Source organism: Schistocerca nitens, chromosome 4 (assembly GCF_023898315.1).
Source record: "Schistocerca nitens isolate TAMUIC-IGC-003100 chromosome 4, iqSchNite1.1, whole genome shotgun sequence".
NCBI lineage: Eukaryota > Metazoa > Arthropoda > Insecta > Orthoptera > Acrididae > Schistocerca > Schistocerca nitens.
The window spans coordinates 260,622,566-260,646,871 of record NC_064617.1 but is presented as its reverse complement, the minus strand read 5'-3'; the positions used below and the strand labels follow the sequence as shown (position 1 = coordinate 260,646,871).

The following is a 24,306-nucleotide window of genomic DNA, read 5'->3' as shown; positions in this document are numbered from 1 at the left end:
AGGTACCTAGAACCGCTCGGTCATATTTATCGGCCGGCCGAAGAGGTTACCATCATCTGACGCAAATTAATTTTTTATGCTAAGATTGGTCTTCCGCTTGGACATATGGATCTCCATACTTCCTCCTTGTCTCTTTGCATTCCATTAAGCCTCCTGTCATTTCCATATTATCCTCGCTACCATACGTGGGGCTGCCCCTTCTCAGCATTGTCATTCTGGTGATACTACCTTATATCTTGAATATCTTTGAAACATGACACCAATGCACCATAATATTTTTTGCAACTGCATTACCTTTTAGCTACATGGACTGGAAGGATAAACTTCATGTATTTCGTTTCACTACTGCAAACAATGGTCCATGTGGTCTCTCAGGTCAACTACTGCTGGCCTCCTTACATTTCTATGCAACCATAAGAGGAGACATGCATAGTGTGTACACTTCTCCCATCTCTATATGTTCTCTCCCTTCTGTCCACCGTGGGCATTAACACTTCTACTTACATGTAACGAAAAATATTTATATTGCAAAAAAGCATCGTCATATTCAGATCTTACTCCTGTGATTGGATGTCCAATCATGCACATTACTTATAAGTACACTTATCATTTAAGCCTCCACTTCATTTAACTACTTTTAAAGCAAAACACTTGTTCCTTATCGTCTACAATTACGCTAGTGCTAAATATCCATCACAAACAACATCACCCCTTCTTTTTACCATACAATAACCATTTACCACACGCACTCTGGATGTGGGCCATTCTGTTTGCTCACAATGTCACTGCTTGCTGATGTTTTTGGTGATAGCATAATTTCACAGGGACTTTGGCCTCCACGATCGCCTGACCTAACACCACCTGACTTTTTCTTCTGAGGTGTAGTGAAAGCATCCGTCTATAAAACTGTCCAAAATCCATCGATGAATTGAAAACTGCAATATCCACTTTACAGAAGAAATGTTACAGCTTGTGTTTAGAACTTAACATCTAACGTCATCAGTCCCCTAGAACTTAAAACTACTTAAACCTAACTAACCTAAGGAAATCACACACATCCATGGCCTAGGCAGGATTCGAACCTGCTACCGTAGCGGTCGCGCGGTTCCAGACTAAAGCGCCTAGAACCGCTCGGCCACCGCGGCCGGTTATCCGTGGTAGTTAAAAGGCTTTGAAAGCATGATTAGACGAACTGAAATATATATTCAGCAACATGGGGGATAGTTTCAACATTTAATACGAAAATTTGTAAATAAAAATGAGTATTCAATAAATATTCACTGAGTTTCATTTCGGTATATTCACTGCGGCATACGGCACGCGCGGCTAGCAATCATACGGGTGAGAGACTTTTTGAACACCCCGTTTATCACTTTCTACAGTACCAGGTACTGCCAATATAATATCTAGTCAACAAATCGCTTTATGTGTGGTGAATTTCTTTGGATTTCCATGTACATAGTGTGCATGGATTGCATTCCGATGTGCTTCTTTTAATTCTGTAGGGAACATTGTAGAGAAGGAAGAATTTGTGACTAAAGGACTTACTTTTTCTCTATAGCGGATGAGATCTGGTGAAACTCTTTGTTCTATTTGCTGACTTGTGCCTTCATGTTATGAGGTTTCCTAAGTTTTTCGGTTGTATTTGCAATATTTCTTTTAACGCTTTTTGTATTATGTCTTTCTGACATAATTTTCTGGTTTGTGGAAACTATAGCAGTTCTTTGTTTTGTCTGGCGGCTGTAGGTTCTTTAACACTTATGGCTGGTGGAAAAGTAGTTGAGTCATGAGGAAGCTTATTTAAGATATGTGGTATTTCTGTCCCAGTTTCTATGTCGACAGTGGCAACAGAATCATTATACGTTCTGATAGGTTTGAATGCGGAAAATCTAACGAAATAAAATATTGGCTGGAGCTTGTATCTTTTTAATGTACATAGCCAAGCATTGGATCGAAACTGAGGACCGTTATCTGATATCACCTTGTCAACACGTCTTGCAATGTGTAAAACGTTCTTAATGAAAGCTTTGGACACTGTTTTAGATTAAGCTTGATGCAAAGCGGTGAGTGATACAAATTTATATGTCAACTCTACTGCAAAGAGAACATAAGAAAAACTTTTTCTGGATGTAATTAGTGGTCCTAGCAAATCTATGGCTGCTAATTCTTTTAGCTTGGATGGTATGACTGGAAACTAGGCACAACGTGAGATGATGGAAAGGTTAGATTTTTGACAGAGCTTAAGATTCACAAGTACTTTTCATATTCTTTCATCCTTGTCGTTAAAGTAGCACGTGGTCCGTAATTTGTGGAAATACTTCTGTGGTCCGAAATGCGCGTAAATTAAGTGCGTGTACCATATCAATTTCATGACAAATTCCTCTGGGATACACACCACGCAAAGTGTACAATTTACAGTGCTACGTTTAAAAAGGACACTGTTCTGACCAAATAAAACTGTCTGATTGCTGCTCCTGTGTTTCCATTTTTCTTTGACGTTATTCCAAATGGGATCTTAATTTTGTTCTTCTGCTATGTCAAGTAATGAATTCTAGATAAAGTTTTCGAAAGCTACTTTCTGTAGATAAAGCAAGCTAAAATTTAGGAACTAGGTTTTAAATTGTAAGACAATTCCAGGGGCAGATGTGGACTCTGACCACAATCTATTGGTTATGAACTGTAGATTAAAACTGAAGAAACTGCAAAAAGCTGGTAATTTAACGAGATGGGACCTGGATAAACTGACAGAACCAGAGGATGTACAGAGTTTCAGGGAGAGCATCAGGGAACGATTGACAAGAATGGGGGAAAGAAATACAGTAGAAGAAGAATGGGTAGCTTTGAGAGATGAAATAGTGAAGGCAGCAGAGGATCAAGTAGGTAAAAGGACGAGGGCTAGTAGAAATCCTTGGGTAACAGAAGAAATATTGAATTTAATTGAGGAAAGGAGAAAATATAAAAATGCAGTAAATGAAGCAGGCAAAAAGGAATACAAACGTCTAAAAAATGAGATCGACAGGAAGTGCAAAATGGCTAAGCAGGGATGGCTAGAGAACAAGTGTAAGGATGTAGAGGCATAAATCACTAGGGGTGAGATAGATACTGCCTACAGGAAAATTAAAGAGATCTTTGGAGAAAGAGAAACACTTGTATGAATATCAAGAGCTCAGATGGAAACCCAGTTCTAAGCAAAAAGGGGAAGTAGAAAGATGGAAGGAGTATATAGAGGATCTATACAAGGGCGGTGTACTTGAGGACAATATTATAGAAATGGAAGAGGATGTAGATGAAGATGAAATGGGAGATATGATACTGCGTGCAGAGTTTGACAGAGCACTGAAATGCCTAAGTCGAAACAAGGCCCAGGGAGTAGACAACATCTATTAGAATACTAACAGCCTTGGGAGAGCCAGCCCTGACAAAACTAACCATCTGGTGAGCAAGATGTATGAGACAGGCGATGTAAGAAGAATATAACAATTCCAATCCCAAAGAAAGCAGGTGTTGACAGATGTGAAAATTACCGAACTATCAGTTTAAGAAGTCACGGTTGCAAAATACTAACAAGAATTTTTTTACAGACGCATGAAAAACTGGTAGAAGCCGAACTCGGGGAAGATCAGTTTCGATTCCGTGGAAATGTTGGAACACGTGAGGCAACATTGACCCTACGACTTATCTTAGAAGATATATTAAGGAAAAGTAATCCTACGTTTGTAGCATTTGTAGACTTAGAGAAAGCTTTTGATAGTGTTGACTGGAATACTCTGTTTCAAATTCTGAAAGAGGCAGGGGTGTAAAACACAGGGAGCGAAAGGCTGTTTACAATTTGTACAGGAACCAGATGGCTGTTATAAGAGTTGAGAGGCGTGAAAGGGAGGCAGTGGTTGGGAAGGGAGTGAGACAGGGTTGTAGCCTATCCCCGATGTTATTCAATCTGTGTATTGAGCAAGCAGTAAAGGAAACAAAAGAAATCCATGGAGAAGAAATAAAGACTTTGAGTTTCGCCGATGACGTTGTAATTCTTTCAGAGAAGCAAAGGACCTGAAAGAACAGTTGAACGGAATTGACAGTATCTTGAAAGAAGGAGATAAAATGAACATCAACAAAAGCAAAACGAGGATAATGGAAAGTAGTCGAATTAAGTCAGGTGATGCTGAGGGAATTAGATTAGGAAATGAGACACTTAAAGTAGTAGATGAGTTTTGCTATTTGGGGATCAAAATAACTGATGATGTCGAAGTAGAGAGGATATAAAATGTAAACTAGCAATGGCAAGGAAAGCCTTTCTGAAGAAGAGAAATTTGTTAACATCGAGTATAGATTTAAGTGTCAGGAAGTCGTTTTTGAAAGTATTTGTATGGAGTGCATCCATGTATGGAAGTGAAACATGGACGATAAATAGTTTAGGCAACAAGAGAATAGAAGCTTTCGAAATGTTGTGCTACAGAAGAATGCTGAAGATTAGATGGGTAGATCACATAACTAATGAGGAGGTATTGCATCGAATTGGGGAGAAGAGAAATTCGTGGCACAACTTGACTAGAAGAAAGGATCGGTTGGTAGGACATGTTCTGAGGCATCAAGGGATCACCAGTTTAGTATTGGAGGGCAGCGTGAAGGGTAAAAATCGTTGAGGGAGACCAAGAGATGAATACAATAAGCAGATTAAGAAGGTTGTAGGTTGCAGTAGGTACTGGGAGATGAAGAAGCTTGCACAGGATAGAGTATCATGGAGAGCTGCATCAAACCAGTCTCAGGGCTGAAGACCACAACAACAACAACAACAAGTTTACTGTCAAACCTGAATCTTCACTCTACGTCCAATAAATTTTCTAACTTTTTTTTAATTTTTTGACCAAGTTAGTTGTGCTATCAACGTATCTTCGGAGATGGTGGTGATGTGTCTCTTTAGTTGGTGTGGAAGAATAGTGTTTAGTCCACGAATAAGTGCTGCCGATTAAAAGCTTAAATCAAAAGGCAGTTTACGGAATACACACTAAAGCATAAAAAGGCAATGTAGTTCCTGTAGTCAGTAGGTATCTCTATTTGCCAAAAACTGCAGCGTAAATCTACAGACGACAATACTTGTATGCTATAGAAATTTTTTATTAATTTGTCAAGTGTCTGGGGTCTCTCGGTGTCGGGAAGAATGACAGTATTGATCTGATGCGAGTCTAAGAGGCCTAACTGCGCTATCTATTTTTGCAATGACGTGGAATGAACTGTTGTAGGAAGGAGTTGACAGCTGGTTCCACAGCACCAGTTTCTAACATCGACTGTATCTCAGCCTTTGTCTTTTCTCGGTAATGAACCTGCGTTACATAAGGTCTTACACAGAATTTGTTGTGTTCTGTCACCTGAAAAAGGTCTGAAATCCCTTGATTGTGCTGGATCAAAGTATAAACACTACCGCAGTTCTTGTAAAATTTCGCTATGTTTTTTCCTGTTATGTTCATCACAATTCTCTGTTTCCTCTGTCTTCTGCTGGATTAGTGTACTTAAATTGAATATTTGATCGTAACTGTCGATGTTTATACAATGATAAGCTGTGCTACTGTTAGCAGAATCGGGTGAACAGTGAAAAGAATCATTATACCGGAAACACACGCGGTTGATTTTTATTTTATTTTATTTTACACGTCTAGTTCCATAGGACCAAATTGAGGAGCAAATCTTCAAGGTCATGGAAATTGTCAGTACATTAAATTACAACAGAAGTAATAACAGATAAAGCCGGCCGAAGTGGCCGTGCGGTTAAAGGCGCTGCAGTCTGGAACCGCAAGACTGCTACGGTCGCAGGTTCGAATCCTGCCTCGGGCATGGATGTTTGTGATGTCCTTAGGTTAATTAGGTTTAACTAGTTCTAAGTTCTAGGGGACTAATGACCTCAGAAGTTGAGTCCCATAGTGCTCAGAGCCAATAACAGATAAAATAAAATGTTTATGGGCCCAAAAAGACAAGCCATAAGTTTATGTGAACGCAGTGGGAAGAGTTGCCCCAAAATATACCGCTATACGTAATAAGAGAACGAAAATAAGCAAAATAGACTACTTTTCGCTGTCGAACGGTCACTTATTCAGATACCGTTCGAATAGAAAACATGGCAGCATTAAGTCTTTGAATAAGATCCTGAACGTGGGGTTTCTATGGCAGTTTACTCTCTATCTGAACACATAGAAATCTGAATGTTCAGTTTTACTAATCATATTCCCATTCTGTGAAATTAAAACGTCGGGTTTTGTTGATTTGCTTGTTATAAACTGTAACAACTGAGTCTTACTGTGTTTTAGCGATAGTTTATTTTCTACAAGCCATGAACTTATGTCGTGAACTGCACTATTTGAAACAGTGCTAGAGTTGCACTAACATCCTTTACTACGAAGCCAGTGTCATCTGTCACCTGTAATACCAGAGGGCATGCCATTTGTATCAATAAGGAACAAGAGCGGTCTCGGCACTGATCCTGGGGTATCCCCCATTTAACCATGCCCCACTGAGACCCCACATCATAGCCAGTCTCGACACTGGGGATAATGATCTTTTGCTGTTTGTCGTTAAAGTAAGAGGTGAACCAATTGTGAGTTACTTCCCGTATTCGATAATGGTCCAACTTCTGCAGCAATATTTTGTGGCGAACACAATCAAACGCTTTGGTTAAATCAAAAAATTATGCCTAGCATTCGAAACCTTTTGTTTAGTCCATCCAGTATCTCACAGAGAAAAGAGAATGTAGCATTTTCAGTTGTTAAACAACTTCTAAAACAGAATTGTACATTTGATAGCAAATTACGTGAAATAAAATTATCAATTATCCTTATATACACAGCCTTTTCAATAACTTAAGCAAACACTGATGGCATAGAAGTACGTCTAAAATTGTCTACATTATCCCTTTCTCCCTTTTTATAAAGTGGATTTACTACTGAGTACTTAGGAAACTGACCATTCTTAAAGGAAATATTACAAATATTGCTAACGTAAGTACAATGCTGATTTCTTCTTGTGAACTTAACCAATCTTCAAATTTTAAAACGGCATGGTGATCCAAAATTGTTAGATTACTTTCACCATTATTAAAGTTCATTACTGCTCTGTATTGACTAACGAAACTGACACCTAAAATTATTTGTGTAGAAAGCAACGGCACAAGGAGAAGGTTCATAGCAAATCTATGTACCTGACAAGTAAATTCCAGCAAGGTTTCATGTTTAACATCAACAGTTTTTCCCGAAATGACATCCTGTATTTTAAATTTCGTAAGAAGTAGAGTCAGGCTAAGTATTGTTTTCGTACACTTATTATATGCTGACTCGCTGGTAACTGATACTGCGCTACTTGAGTCCAAAACTGCGGTATAATTATTATTATCAATGTAAACGTTGATTACGGGGTGTGCAATTTGTTTTTATCCAGCTTCGTTTTCCTGGAACAGAATGTTCCTAATATCTTCGAACCTCAAAAAGTTTATAGTTACGGTAGCAGAGTCTTTTCCATTCAGCTGCCAGGACCTGAGTCACTGTTTTTTTTTTTTTTTTTTTTTTTTTACGCTGTCGCTGACTGTCATTAGGCGGCGGTGTTCTAAAGGCCGGTTCCCACTAGGGCTGCCGCGCGTCAAAACCGCGCGTCAGCGGCGTGGTTGCCATGGAAACGGCGTCAGCGGCACGGCGCGGCGGGCTCTGCGTCGCGGTTTGCCCATGTCGAACCGCTTCTGCTGCCGCGTGACGCGCTCCAGGTGCGCGCCGCCAATCACAGAACGCGCTGAGCGTGACGTCAGGTACGGAACCCCGGGCCACACGACCTTTCGCCGAACCGCTGGCGCGGACGCGGCGGCAGCCATGAAATACTTATCATCCGATTCCAAGGAAACGACTCGGTAGAAAAATTTGATTCTTGGGAATGTTACAGCCTGATATCTTCTCTCGATGAAGGACCGAATTTCTTTTCGTTATTAGTCGTGGTTACTTGCTGTATCGCATTTACGTAAACCTTTACACGAAATTTTAATGAGTGTGCAGAGGTAAAAACGCATTGCGTGGACTTTGCGTACAGTTCATTTTAGGTAATACATTATTGCGTATGAAATTTAGTCAACATATCGAAATTATTTTTAAAGCTGAGAGCAGAACGATAGCTACCACCGTTCTCGAGATATTGAATGATATGTCGGCGGATGGGCTGTGCGGTGACCGTGCGCGGGTCGCTTGCGGCGCGACCGATACTTCGTCCTGCTCGTCGTAAACCATGTGGTTGTATCAACTGCAAATTTCGTAAACGGTTCAGAAATCGAAAAGCGTTTTTTTGCAAACGATAACTTGTAAAAAGTCATGTATTTCGTCACATGATAAATATCCTAAATCTGTTTATCTACCGAGATATGAAAGAAACTACAGTTTTTCGGAAGGGATAGATGAATTTTTTTAAACGGTATTTAATAGCATGTGGAATTAGAAGTTAAACCGAGACTAATTTACTGGTATGCCATAAGATGTAATTTGCTAAGTATCTACAGCTATTGATTATTTCCTTAGGAAGTAACAAACTTTTTTTCTTTATCCAGTGTACTTTATTGGTTCAAGACGCGTTTCGCCTTTTACTTTAAGGATATTCGGTGGATTCTAGAATGATTCAGTTTTATTTTGATATGTGATACTTGCAGATTATAAAACAGTTCACATCTTTTTTACGTGAATAACTGATTACTTACAGTGAATCGAGTTATTGGCAGACATCTGCGTTTCCCCTCACCTGGTCACATGCTGTAGGTTGAACTAAAACTTATATTATGGAACATAAGCACATTTTCATGTTCTTTTTTTTTTCTCTCTCTGTCACTAGCTGTAGACATTTTACAGAAAACACTGATTTGAAGTCGTAACTACAGTGTGTTCACCTCATGTCCCTTCCTGTTTGGTTTGTTTATGTACATGTTGCCAACCTAAAGAATTATATGCTGAAAACTAATGTTTCTTTATTTCTGTTCTCCTTATATCTGTATGTGTGTGTGGCTAGCCAGTGATAGTTATAGAAAGTTGAAAGTGAATGCAGTAGTTGTCAGACAGTGGTTGAAAGATTTGGTGTTCAGCTGATTTCAGTTTTGGTTTAAATGTTTTGTAGAGGAGTGCATGGAAGAGTAAATTCACTGCTTACATTAATAGATAAAATAGTAGAATAGCATTTCAACAGATGATTATTATCAGAATACTATTACCCAACCCTCTTGTCCTCACTCTTTGACGCCTCATAATATGTCCTGTCAACTTACCCCTCTTGTAGTCAAAGTTGTGCCATAATTTCCTCTTCCTCCTCTATTTAATTCCGTACCTCTTCTTTAGTTACACGATCCTCATATCTAATCTTCAGCATTCTTATTGATCACCACGTTTTGAAAGCGTCCACTGTCTTCTTGACAGAACCGTTCATCGACCACGTTTCACTTACATACAAGGCTGCACTCCACACAAATACCGAACTCCACACAAATACCTTTGTAAAATAGTACCCAGTCATTAGAATTTATATTCGATGTGAACAAATTTTCTTTTTCAGAATGCTTTTGTTGTTATTCACAGTCTTCATTTTATATCCTCTCTACTTCTGCCTTCTCAATTACTGCTTCCCTTTCAAGTCATTGAAGTCTTAGAAATGCAGTTTGGTTTCTGTACAAGTTGTAGATAATCTTGTGGCCCTGTGTTTTATCGATGACATCTCCAGAGTTTCAAAGAATGTTTTAATTAAGATTGTCAAAACCTCTCTCTAAACATGCAAATGCTATAAACACAGTTTCGCAGTTCTTCAGTGTATCTACTTAGCTAAGTTGTAGGATCAGTATTGCCTTCCGTGTTCAAACATCTCACAGGAATCTAACATTGTGCTTATGTTAGTTTGTACAACCCCTCCCCCTCTCCTCTCTACATATTCCTTCCACTTTCTAGCCTTCTCTCATTTGCTTAGTTCTGGCTTTGCCAAATGAGTTCCTGAAAGTTGTTTCTCCTTTGAGCAAAGTTTTCTTTGTTCTTTCTCATTTTTCATTCCCCTATGTTTTCCAAGAGCAAAATCGCATTGCAATTTTGGACTTTCTGTTAACGTCATATTTAGACATTTCTATTTCCGATGGCCTACTTTATTTGCTACTTTTTTATATTTTCCCTTGTGTCAAATTTAATATATCACGTTTTATCTAACGATTTCTACTGTACCTTCTTCCCGTTCACGTACTCTGCTGCATTCACCACTTCTTCTCTCAAAGATATCTATTCGTATTCTAGCGGATTCCTTCCTCTGTTTCAGTCAGTCGTTGCATTACGGTAACTTTAAAATTATCGAAAAACTGTGGGTCTTGACTTATTCAAGTTCCATTTCCTTAATTTGCTATCGTTTACAGTCTCTTTAGTTGTAAACCGCAGCTCGTAACCAATAAATTATTGTAGGTTTGCGTCTGCACCAGGAAATGTCTTAGAATTTAAAATATGGTTTCGAAAACTTTGTTCCAAAAATATATTATTCTTTCATGATTCCTCAGTTCTGCCACGTAGATTTCTTTTCTGACTGTCATTCTACACTCCTGGAAATGGAAAAAAGAACACATTGACACCGGTGTGTCAGACCCACCATACTTGCTCCGGACACTGCAAGAGGGCTGTACAAGCAATGATCACACGCACGGCACAGCGGACACACCAGGAACCGCGGTGTTGGCCGTCGAATGGCGCTAGCTGCGCAGCATTTGTGCACCGCCGCCGTCAGTGTCAGCCAGTTTGCCGTGGCATACGGAGCTCCATCGCAGTCTTTAACACTGGTAGCATGCCGCGACAGCGTGGACGTGAACCGTATGTGCAGTTGACGGACTTTGAGCGAGGGCGTATAGTGGGCATGCGGGAGGCCGGGTGGACGTACCGCCGAATTGCTCAACACGTGGGGCGTGAGGTCTCCACAGTACATCGATGTTGTCGCCAGTGGTCGGCGGAAGGTGCACGTGCCCGTCGACCTGGGACCGGACCGCAGCGACGCACGGATGCACGCCAAGACCGTAGGATCCTACGCAGTGCCGTAGGGGACCGCACCGCCACTTCCCAGCAAATTAGGGACACTGTTGCTCCTGGGGTATCGGCGAGGACCATTCGCAACCGTCTCCATGAAGCTGGGCCACGGTCCCGCACACCGTTAGGCCGTCTTCCGCTCACGCCCCAACATCGTGCAGCCCGCCTCCAGTGGTGTCGCGACAGGCGTGAATGGAGGGACGAATGGAGACGTGTCGTCTTCAGCGATGAGAGTCGCTTCTGCCTTGGTGCCAATGATGGTCGTATGCGTGTTTGGCGCCGTGCAGGTGAGCGCCACAATCAGGACTGCATACGACCGAGGCACACAGGGCCAACACCCGGCATCATGGTGTGGGGAGCGATCTCCTACACTGGCCGTACACCACTGGTGATCGTCGAGGGGACACTGAATAGTGCACGGTACATCCAAACCGTCATCGAACCCATCGTTCTACCATTCCTAGACCGGCAAGGGAACTTGCTGTTCCAACAGGACAATGCACGTCCGCATGTATCCCGTGCCACCCAACGTGCTCTAGAAGGTGTAAGTCAACTACCCTGGCCAGCAAGATCTCCGGATCTGTCCCCCATTGAGCATGTTTGGGACTGGATGAAGCGTCGTCTCACGCGGTCTGCACGTCCAGCACGAACGCTGGTCCAACTGAGGCGCCAGGTGGAAATGGCATGGCAAGCCGTTCCACAGGACTACATCCAGCATCTCTACGATCGTCTCCATGGGAGAATAGCAGCCTGCATCGCTGCGAAAGGTGGATATACACTGTACTAGTGCCGACATTGTGCATGCTCTGCTGCCTGTGTCTATGTGCCTGTGGTTCTGTCAGTGTGATCATGTGATGTATCTGACCCCAGGAATGTGTCAATAAAGTTTCCCCTTCCTGGGACAATGAATTCACGGTGTTCTTATTTCAATTTCCAGGAGTGTAATATTTGTTGTTGCCTGAATTTCCATGGTTACTCCAGGTGTCGTTTTCACCCGAATAATTACATTTCTGATTACATGAATGTCTCTCATAATTATTGTGGCTCTTATTATATTAATGATTGTTTCCAAAACAAGGTTTGTTTCCGGAATAAGAATTCGAATCGTGGTTTCTGAAATTGCCTCTGTCTTTGTAGTTGATTTGGCGCCAGACTTGCGTGTCATAAGTATGGGGTCTATGATCGCGTCTGTGATTGTTTTTACCATGAAATATATTATATGATCTGCCGTTGTTCCAAGTGTGATGTCGTGAGTATGAGCAATCGGAACTGTCAGACTTGAAATCAGCTAATGTTCCTGTTAGAACATGACCACTGTCTATTGCCAACTCTTGCAAAAGGCTCAAAAATTCTTCTATATTGTCCTTACACCTGATTTCCAAGATTATTTGACGTAAATATGTAGGTAATTTCGTGAGGCAAATTCTAATTAACTCAAGTAGGCTGAGCGGATGCTACAGGTATTGGTTTCGTCGCATCATGTCCTCGAAATACTTTACTGGACTTGAGAATTCCGACTGTTCAAACTTGTGCAACATGGTTATACTGTGTTTGATTCTATCCTGCTTTGATGCAGACCAGTATGGAGTTAAGAAATTTCTGGTAAAAGTGCTCTTCTGATTGACTATCTCTTATAATCGATCACATTTTGCCTGACAGTTAATTTTATAGGTATCAGCACATGAATTCTAGCATGAGTTCAAGGGACCAATTTGGTGGTAACACATAGATAAATTGATCAAGCGACGACCTAGGATGAATTTAGTTGGTGAAATTTCGGAAGACTCTGAACTTTCGTACAGTGAGGAAGTGTTTATAATCGAATGTGTCTTCGCGCCTTGGCGCAGCGTTTTCACTGCCGCGCCAAGCGATGTGTTCGGTGTCGTGTCGTGAGATGTGAAACGGTTCACGTTGGCAATCTCCCAAACGCCGTAAGTTACCATCGTAGTCTAGGTTTTCACCGTGTGGACTTGTGTTACTGGGTATAGACTCTTGTCTACCGTTATTATTGTTCAATTTTTCTTCAGTGCGCGGAAGTTGACTGCACAGTTGCAATGTCATTCTTTTGTTGTTTATTGATTTTTAACTGATTTTCCTCGAAATGTTTCAAATGTTGGTATTCGGCTGTGTACGCGAAGTGCACAGGCACTGTGTCATCGGAATCTCGATCATTGTTGGCAGACAAATTTGCCATTTTTGTGCATAATTCATCTACTTGTTCTTTCTGTACTTCTGATCGTAAGTGTAGGGTTTCGAATTTTCTGGTAGTTTCTTTGACATTATCTTGTAATAATGGGGCTTGCTCTTTTCACTCGGTAAAAATTTCGCTGCGGACGACCTCGCTAGCTTTCGCCATTATTTCAGCTCGGTCGGTTTTTGTGTGTTTTTAAATTACTCAATGTCGCTTCCTACAACTTGTAATGGCTGAGTAATACCGTCAAACATTGGTTGAAAAATATTTCTTTGTTTCTTCCCTGTGTTCGCCTGATAAGCTTTGTAGCTGTTCTTGTGACTCTTTGCTGTCTTTCCTCAACTGTTGAAACTGTGCATTAGTTTGTTCTTGCATTTGTTTCATCTGTTCGCGTGTTCATTCTTTTCGCAGGTGTTTAAGTTTTTCAGGTAGCGTTTGGAACATCAGTGTTACGCTTTGAACCGAATTTATATTGTTCGGCATAGTGACAAGTTCTGATCTATCGGAAATAAACGATGCAAAACCTACATCTGTATTATTCAGCTGCATATCCGTATCACTCACTCTTTGAATAATAGACTGGCGACTTATCGCCAGGCGATTCTTGTTCTGTTTGATGACTGTTGCTCATTTCGGAATTTTGTTCTACTTCAGGTGTAGGCACGTTTCCCTTTATAGTTATGCGGTTAAATTACGTTACTTGTCAGTTACTGTACTGATGTTAAACGGTTCAAATGGTTCAAATGGCTCTGAGCACTATGGGACTCAACTGCTGAGGTCATTAGTCCCCTAGAACTTAGAACTAGTTAAACCTAACTAACCTAAGGACATCACAAACATCCATGCCCGAGGCAGGATTCGAACCTGCGACCGTAGCGGTCTTGCGGTTCCAGACTGCAGCGCCTTTAACCGCACGGCCACTTCGGCCGGCTGTTAAACGGTAACTGTTCATTATTAAATGAATTGAATGACACTCTTTCGATGTGTTGCGTCAGGTTCTGTTGCTGAAAATCACTGCGGAAATGCGTCTGGTATTCATTGTTGTAACGAAGTGAGATTGACAGCCGTTACCAAAAATGCTAAAACTGCAATATGGTTTATCTCTAAGAACAAATTTCTAAAAAAATGCAGTAACTGAAAATATGACGATAACCTTGCCTAACAGTAAAATCCAATAATCAGAGTTTTACACATAAAGAAACTTCGTCACACGTTCTGAATATTTGTCACACATAATTAATGTTCATCACATGCCAAGTACATGAAAACATAGAAAATTTCACACGTTACAGTTACACAAATAATAGCTGTAACGAAAGCAACGTGAAATTATTAATACATAAAACATGCGCCGTGCTGTGTGCTGCAGCAAAAAAAAAAAAAATTACCTGACTGCTTTTCAAATGTGTCTGTCAGCGGACAATCAAAGTAGCGGTAGACAAGTGAAAGTTATTTGTTGTGACTCAATCGTTCTTACGTTCATGAGCATTGAAATGTTAGCTTCCTTTTTATCCAGAAGTAAATTGCTGTCCTCTGTTATAAGAAGGTTGAACTGAAATTGCTATTGCGTTCAGCACGTCTCAGTGTACAGATTTACATAAAGACAATACGAACTGGCATTCACTGTGCAGGAAATTAAAGCAAAACTGTAGCTCAAAAACCGCTACCAAAATCAAACTGTGCACTGCCCAAAAAAATTGAAACACTGGAATTACGTAGGAACACTATGAAACTCATACAAATCTGTTTTAAAAAGAAAATGCTTAGATTTTGCACAAAGGAAACGTGAGATGAGAGACAAAAGAACCAACAAAATGTGAAAATAATCTCACGTGAAAATCTGCAGCATAATCAGCAGCAACAGCACAGTATGAAGAAATCGCGACACCTGAAATATACTAAAGTAAAACTAGTTATTACGAGAAAGATTGGGATGATTTTCTCATACTAAAAAACACTTTTTATTTCAAATGATAGTACTAATCTGCTCATTATAATGTGAGTGCTTTATTTTAAGGTCTTATTTCACAGGAACATTAAACTCACAGAAAACCAAAAACTTTACTTGCTTTACAAAAGTCTTACAAGGCAATGCTTTTATAATTATGCAAATTGAAATGAATTAAACTAAAATGACATAACCTGAGGTGGGGAGATGGACTGTTCTGTTGCAAGAATAACTAAAATCATCAGTATGCGCCAGCAAAAATTATTACCTTAAAAACATATCCATTACACAAATCCATTCTCTCTGTTCCATAAATGCTGCGTCTCTAAGTCCTTTCAACAGATTAATCATTCCTAACAATTTTCTTTAGCAAACTCCTCCTCCAGTACACATTAGGCTAAAAGTTCTGCCAGCTTATTCCATGTCCAGTACTCGACTACACTCCGCTCTACAACTTAGCCAGAGATACACAAGTTCAGAGATACTACTGTCACTGCCTTAAGTATACTACACTCATGCTCATAAACTTAGGATGATTGCAGAATGTGGTGGCACACAACGTGGCACTACACAAAACTGGCGCTAATAGCATAGGCGCATAGGAAACATACACGACACAGATCTGTAAGTTCACGGTATTGGTGATAAGTTCAGAAAACAGTCCCGAAACATATGTGCTACAAAACGCCACCGTTTCCTGCGCGTGTACCCCTATATCAATATGGGATATGATCACAATGCACACGTACACACAGCTGCTGTGGTATAGCCTCAGATTCTTGCACCAATGCCTGTCGGAGCTCCTTAAGTGTTGTAGGGGCTTGAAGACGTGCAGCGATACGTCGACCGAGAGCATCCCAAACGTGCTCGATGGGGGTTTAGGTCTGGAGAACAGGCAGGCCACTCCATTCGCCTGATATCTTCTGTTTCAAGGTAATCCTCCATGATGGCAGCTCCTTGGGGCCGTACGTTATCATCCATCAGGAGGCAGGTGGAACCCACTGCACCCCTAAAAAGGCGGACGTCCCGATACATTTGACCTGTTATAGTTCCTCTGCCAAAGACATTCAGGGGTGTACGTGCACCAATCATAATTCCACCCCACACCATCAAACCACGACCTCCATACAGGTCCCTTTCAAGGACATTAAGGAGTTGGTATCTGGTTCCTGGTTCACGCCAGATAAAAACCCGGCGAGAATCGCTGTTCAGACTATACCTGGACTCGTCCTTGATCATAACCTGTTTCAATGACCATGTACTGTATTCTTGACATCAGGCTCTACGGGCTCTCCTGTAGCCACGGATCCGTGGAATGCACCTTGCAGGCCTCCGGGTGAATAAACCATGTCTTTTCAGTCGTCTGTAGACTGTGTGTCCGAAGACAACTGTTGCAGTGGCTGCGGTAAGGTCCAGAGCAAGGTTACAAGCAGTACACCGTGGCCGTCTGCGGGCACTGCACTGGTGGTGAGATATCGGTCTTCTTGAGGTGTTGTACGCTGTGGACGTACCGTGCTGTAGCGCCTGGACGCGTTTAGTGTCTGTTGAAATTGTTGCCATAATCTTGAGATCACACTTTGCGGCACACGGAGGGCCCGTGCTACGACCTGCTGTGTTTGACCAGCCTCCACCCGCCCTAGTATTCTACCCCTCAACCGTCATCAATGCGTGTTCTTTGAGCCATTTTCAACACACAGTCACCATTAGCGCGTCTGAAATCGTCTGCACACTTACTCGCTGTACCGTACTCTGACATACACCAACACACCTCTGCGTATGTGGACTGCTGCCAGCGCCACCGTGCGACGACCGCAGGTCAAATGCACCGCATGGTCATACCCCGAGGTGATTTAAACCCGCAAATGGCCTACCAAAGCGTTGTTTCACTGTGTATCAGCATAATCCTTAATTTATGAGCATGAGTACATTTACAGGTGTCACACTCGACTGCTTCGCTTTCATAACATGAAATTTCCACTCACTCTGTTACCATCCGCAAACAAATACCTGGTCTGCCTATATATGTCCATCTTTCAGTGCTATCTGAAACTGCTCGCCGAGTGGAACAGGTCCAGTATTTATATCTACGTTCTTCCTTCTTCATAGTCGGTCCCAGTCGATCCCTTTGTGGTCCGCTCCCGCTAACAATTGCTTTGGGCGTTCCTTCTTCGGTCCGGAGAGCCTATGTGGGGCTGGCGTTCCGTTTTCGTCCGCTGAGATTCCACGTGTTCTCTCTGCAGTGAACTCCCGCTAAAAACCTTCTTAGGCGTTCCCTCTTCAGTGCGGTGCGCCAGGCTGAGCGCTGGTATTTCAACTACGGTCCCTTGTCTATGTGCTGGGGTTCCGTTTTCGATCCGGTGAGGTTCCAGATGATCCCTTTGCGTTCCGCTCCCGTTAGAAGCGCCCTGCTACGTTCCATCTTCAGTCTAGTGTGCCTGGTGCTCTATCTGCGGTTCGTTTCCCATGACCACATCTTCAGTTCTTCGTTTTCTCGAGTTCTTCTGCTGTCCCAGTTGAGTTATCAGAAGCTCCAGTGCTTGATTCCAGGCTCTACCGAGTTGGTACCCAGTGTAACGATTTACCAAGTTGTTTGTCCCCTTTATCTCTATCGACTCTCTTGTAACACTGTCCCAGTATCTGGGAGTCTGTGCCAGAAACCTCATTTCACCATAGTTCATCAAATGTTTGAGTTCCAGAGAGAGCTCGACAATGACTGACTTAGTTGCCTGTCTAGTCAAGTGTGCAGCTGATATTTTTTGCATCTGATATCCACTGTCCTAGTTGTTTGGGCAATGTACTACATACAGCATTCGCAAGGTATATAATATATTCCTTGTTCTTGTAGTGCCAGGTCATCTTTCACATTTACCCTTAGCCCTCTTATTTTGGTTTGATGTTGTGCTTCCCGAGAATCCTGTTGATGCTGGCAGAAATAGATTATAGCGTCGCGAAGTAGCCGCGCGGTTTAAGGCGCCATGTCACGGTTGCGCGGTCCGTCCCGCCGAAGGTTCGAATCCTCCCTCGGGCATGGGTGAGTGTGTTGTTCTTAGCATAAGTCTGTTTAAGTAGTGTGTAAGTCTAGGGACCGATGACCTCAGCAGTTTGGTCCCTTAGGAGCTCACACACATTTGAAAACGTTTTCAAATAGATCCTGCGTAGGCTAGAAACACCACACTGTTTGTCTCATCTTGTTGTTCAAAAAAATGGTTCAAATGGCTCTGAGCACTATGTGACTCAACTGCTGAGGTCATTAGTCCCCTAGAACTTAGAACTAGTTAAACCTAACTAACCTAAGGACATCACAAACATCCATGCCCGAGGCAGGATTCGAACCTGCGACCGTAGCGGTCTCGCGGTTCCAGACTGCAGCGCCTTTAACCGCACGGCCACTTCGGCCGGCTCTTGTTGTTCGTCTAGACCATATGGCGGAATGGCTGGTTGAAGGGCTTACTGAATCTGTTTCGCCATGTACACATTCTTGCAGAACAGTAATCGTAGAAGCTGTTTCTACTGCCATACTACCTGGATCTAACAAGGTGTGTGCTCCTTGAATCAATGTCTTCAGAATTTCGTTCTCCTGCACTGGGTGGTGACAGCTGCTAGCTTGCAGGTGTAAATGACTGTGTGTAGGTTTGCAATACACACTGTGACCAAACGAGCTATGTGCTCTCCTTTTGACAAGTACATCCAGAAATGGCATCTGGCCTTTCTTTTCCAGTTACATGGTGAACTTAATATTTGGGTGGCTTGAGTTCAGAAGTTCAAGAAACTTATTGAGCCTACCCCAACCATGAGGCCAGATCCAAAAGGATCCTCCACATACCTGAAGAAGCATTTGGGCATGTATCTAGCTGTCCGTAACGCTTCTTCTTCAAATCTCTCCAAGAACATACTGGCAACCACTGGCTACACCGCATGTCTCCTCGTAATATTGGCCCAACATATAAGCTGAGGTCATTATATGCCTGAAAGTGTCCAGAAGAGCATCTCAATTTTCTCTGCATTCAGTTCCAACGAGTCTTTCAGTGGCTCCCCAATAAACAGGGATACCACATCAAAACTTACCATTATAACAGATTCTTTGATATGTAGTTGATTGAGACTTTGCAAGAAGTCCCCCAAGTTGTTTCATATGTGTGAATACACTTCCCCATATACGGGAACACCAGTTTCTTCAGGTATTTGACTGTTGTATATGTTGATGCACCAATGTTGCTTACAGTTGGGAGCAATTCCACTCCCTCTTTGTTTACGCTTGGCAGTCCATATAGTCTAGGCGGAACTGGTGTTTAATGACCTTATCAGGCAAACCGCTTTCCTTCAAGAGAGCACTGGTCTTCTTGTCCACTTTTTCCGTAGGGTCACATTCTAAAAGTCTTTAAGCAAGTTCCGCTAGACGTTGGTGCACTTTCTCATCATAAGAAGTCTGCTGCAAAACGGTAGTAGAGTTCCCTTTGTCTGTTCGCAACCCTACGATGCTCCTAACTTTCCAGAGCCTCTTGAGTACAAGCCTCTCATCACTTAAGATGTTAGATTTTGGAGACTTTGTCTTGGTGAGCGTTGTGCAGGTCTCCTGGCGAATTTATTCTGCCACATTTTGTCAAAGTGTGTTGGTAACTTGTTCAACTGCACTGATGAATCAAGAATCAATCTCATCTTTGTTGTGATGACAGCTCCGCAATTGCGTTCATACATGGGTCAGGTTCTTACAGTTCAATGAATTCCACCACTTGTCAAAGCCATACCTTCCATCTCCAATCTGTATTACTGTTATTACTGTAACTGTTGCAACCGTTCCCTCAATGACCACCCGAATTACTCCATCCTCCATCGCTTAGTAGATAAGGCATGAAATGTCTGCCTCTGTTGGAATGTAACTGATTACTTCTCCGTTCATGGTGTGGTAGCTGTGATCTGATTAAGTTATGTCCCTGAGCCACTGGATAATTTGATTTGTGACCGCCACGATACATTCAATGCTCTGCAGAAGATCCTCATATTGGCGTATGTCATTACTGTAGTGTCAAATCAGAATATATTGGTACTGTCAGTTTTGTCTTTGGGAACAAAACCTAACCATCTCCTCTACCCTACAAGATATATCAAAGGACTGATTCTTTGGCAGCATCTCTTCGAAAAATTTCACTGAACGCCACAGTCCTAATCCTTCACTACCACATCTCATAACAATCTCTTTTTTAACTCATGCTTGCTTCTCTTTGGGCCAGTAGTTGGCTAAAAACGCCTCCTTGAACTCGCGATATGATGGACACTTTAGTGTTGATGGCGCCATAGTCATGGCAAGTTCTCCCTCGAATAATGTTCATGAAGGTGGATTTAAATTGTTGAACTGTTCAATTCAAGCCTTGGGACTGAACTTGTTCCTTTTATTCCTGAACACATGGTACTTACGTACTGACATGTAGTGTTTGTAAACAAACTGCTTAAGCCTGTATCTCTCTGCCTGGCAGAATGACCCTGCTTCGGACTCTACACTGTTCCTTGCAACTCCGATATGGTCACTCTGTCCACGTTTTCCTGTACTATACCTCAGCTCTATTCATAATCAGTAACTCTTCTGTGTGACGCTCAGTAGTTGATCTGCTCCTTTCTACTGTTCGTAGCCATCACGCCCATCTCTAGTGCTTTCAATCTGTTGTACCTTTTTGATAGCTGCTCTGCTTGTCTCTGCTGTTTTTGAATTCCTGCACCAAACTTACGTCCTGTGTCTCGCCTGTTCGAACCGAGGTTGTGCTCTCTGTTTCTGTACGCTCATTAGGCACTTCTCTCCAAACAATATTTCTGTTCGCTACATGCAAATCATTCTTTGCCTTACACAGCTGCAATCTAGTACGTCATTCATCTTTGTCTACTCGATCTTGTCCTGTATTTATACATCTTTTCACCTCTTCTACCTTCTTTTCTGTTCATTTTGCCTTTCCTCTACTACATTACAGTTACATCAACAGTTGCCCTATCCACTCCTCTAGTTTCTTCGCACTTGTTTCCTCGTCTGTTTCGTTTTCTCACTTCCTATCCTGCTTGTCTAGGTCCTTCTCATTTTATGATGGGTCTCTTTGTTTATAGATTCCATTTTTGCAATAAAATCCACGTATTCGTGCATTGCCATTTCGTTTCTCTCTTACGTCTTTCTGGTTGACTTACTTAGTGTAATCAATTGTCTCCATTCTTTCATGAAGACTCTGCTCCACAGATTGGCTAGGTTCTGAATTTGTAAAGTAAATGCCCATTTCGCCAAAACTACTTTCATCTTCATCATGTTGATAGACATGACTATCTTCTATTTACCTCTTTGATTCATTATTCTCTCTGTTTACGATATTCTCTATTTTTCTTGCAATCTGACACATCACGTTGTCCATCTTTTCTTCTATTCTCGTATTTCCCGCTCCATCTATCTTTTCTGCTGATTTGCCCATACAACAATTTTGAGCATACGTATCTAGCTTCGTGTATGTGTTTGTTGTGTAACTTAGCACCCAAATCATACCAGCTTTTTTTTTTCACTGCCGCAGTATAATTCTTAAGAGATACCTCTCAGATTTTTTTTTCTACATAAGGCACACAAATATTAGTATACCCTTCCAAAATATGACAATGGTGGTCAACACCGTACTAAAATCGGCAGGTGGTGGTGCCAGCACAATCAGTCACAAAAATATCCACGCAATGAAATACAAGTCGAAAAGAAGGAGTGCGTCTGTTATTTATTTCGCAATTGCTGTCTTATATTGTAACTGAAAAAATTACCATATGCTCTTATTTTTTACTAAAATTCGCGCGGAGCAAAGCCTTGCCTGTCTCTCTACATTATGTTGTAAGTTTCTCACTGCGACCAGAAGGTACTGCATGATATCAAATCCTGAGCAGGGTACACCAAAAATGCGAGAAGCCACGAGTCATATGATTTTAGACCTGACTGGACTGACCAATACAGTTACGGCGACAGATCACTCCACAGGAGCCAGTGCTGATTATCTAAGTTACTCAACAGAATTTAATACAAAGTGATCTATTATGGAACCCTGAGCACCGTATCCTGAGAGCGTCTTACTGAACTGTCTGTTACTGCTACACATGCAGATATGATTCATGGACTATGAAAGGTAAATGATGATTATAATTTATTCCACGGTTGACACATTAAGTCTCGAAGGCATTAGACACTCACTGCAAATAGTTTCAATTCCAGTACTACATAGGTGCTGATAGTAATGACAGTAAGTTGTTGGCGAGGTTCTGAGATAGACAGAGGTGGCAGTTTCGTTACGATGATTCACTATCATGGTACTAAATGGCAGAGTTTCATGACAGGTATGCTGTGATTGCAAAGTGGGAAGATGACAGTAAATGAAGACAAGCATATTACTGGAGCAGAGCGACCGATAGACGGTTCACCATTCCCATACAAATTAAATAGTTATTGAGGCTATGCATCCCCGTCGTGCTGCGTATTCTTACCATATGTAGCGGTGGTAGGCGTGGGCATAACTCAAAAGGGGTCTCCGTCTCTGCCAGGCTTGTGTGTGATCCTCTGAATCCATCCATCTCCGAATCTCTGCATCCAAAAGTCTGAGTCAGAATAAATCTTGCTCCAGACTCCAAGACAGAATCTACACAAAACGTCCTATTCTGCACTCTGCTCCCGAATCTTTGCGAATCCACAAAATGCTCTCCTCCACGGCTGGCGACAGTTGTTCGTGTGTCTAAAATTTTTGGATGTTCATCCAGGTTGGCACCAACACTGGCCAGTGGTATAATCTTGAAATGTCTTTGATCCTCCATCTAGCGGCGCCGTAAGCTCTCCTCTCCCAATTTATATTTTTACCGCCTTTTTCAGGCTAAAACGTTGAACTGAGAAGCTACGTCAAAGGCTATCTATCAATGACAGAACGTGATTTTTTCCGCCAGCGCGATTTCACCGTAATGATAATAAAAAGGAAGAAGGGAAAACATCCTATTCTCTCGGCGTCGGTATGGCAAACCAACACCCAAGCAATGACGTTACAGCACGGTTTATTTCTGTTATCATTTCTAAAGATGTTATCAGCGATCAGAGCCTACGCCTTTGCACACTCAGACTAGCGTCTCACTGAAACCTCTCACACTGCCGGAAGGGTTTTTGTCATTAACCTGAGGGAACATTGCACCGTCCAGGGGGTACACCGGGGGAACAGTGGAGGTTGCGTTGCTAGCACCACGACTGCGTCTCGCTGTGTTGTCCTCTGGCCAGCCAGTCTGCATCGTGGCGACGGCCCACCCGGCAGCACAAAGTCCCGTTCTTCTGCTTTCCATCAGACTTGGATTCACTGTCGAGCTTGTAAAGCACACCGCTTCCTATATACAAATGGAATGATACCCATGGCAGCTCTTTATTCTCCTTAGCACTCGCCCGTACCTGACGTCCAAGTGTCCTTCCGTACGTAATTCTGTACCGGATGCATAAAAACCGATTAGAATAGAAAAGCACAGCCAGCCGCTGTGGCCGAGCGGTTCTAGACGCTTCATTCCGGAACCGAGCGACTGCTACGGTCACAGATTCGAATCCTGCCTCGGGCAAGGATGTGTGTGATGTCCTTAGGTTAGTTAGGTTTAAGTAGTGCTAAGTTCTAAGGGACTGATGACCTCAGATGTTAAGTCCCATAGTGCTCAGAGCCATTTGAACCATTTTGAAAATCAGAGAGAGTTAGTAGTGCTCTTGCAATCTCTGTGACGGCCGGAGTGGCCGAGCAGTTCTAGGCGCTTCAGTCTGGAACCGCGCGACCGCTGTGGTCGCAGGTTCGAATCCTGCCTCTGGCATGGATGTGTGTGATGTCCTTAAGTTAGTTAGGTTTAAGTAGTTCTAAGTTTTTGCTGTACCCGTGGTCTAGGGGTAGCGTCTTTGATTCATAATCAAAACGTCTTCGGTCCCGGGTTCGATCCGCGCCACTGCCTTAATTTTGATAAATAATCAGCATTGGCGTCCGAAAACTTCCGACATAAGAAATCAGCCTCATTCTGCCAACGGCCTTGTCAAAGAGGGCGGAGGAGCGGATAGAGGTTCAGTGCACTCTCTTGTCCTAGGGGTGGGAAATTGCCCCTAAAGGCGGAAGAATCAGCAATGATCA

The 24,306-nt window shown here is 42.3% G+C and overlaps 1 protein-coding gene across 1 annotated transcript in view; it reads right to left on the bottom strand.

The window, feature by feature from the left end:
* LOC126252239 (uncharacterized) overlaps positions 1 to 23,443 on the bottom strand; it is a 56,526-nt gene extending 33,083 nt beyond the window's left edge. Inside the window, exon 1 of the mRNA XM_049953112.1 lies at positions 23,293 to 23,443. Within this exon, the coding sequence (XP_049809069.1) occupies positions 23,293 to 23,443 (151 nt within the window). The remainder of the gene's footprint in view (positions 1 to 23,292) is intronic.
* Between the last annotated feature and the right edge of the window lie 863 nt (positions 23,444 to 24,306).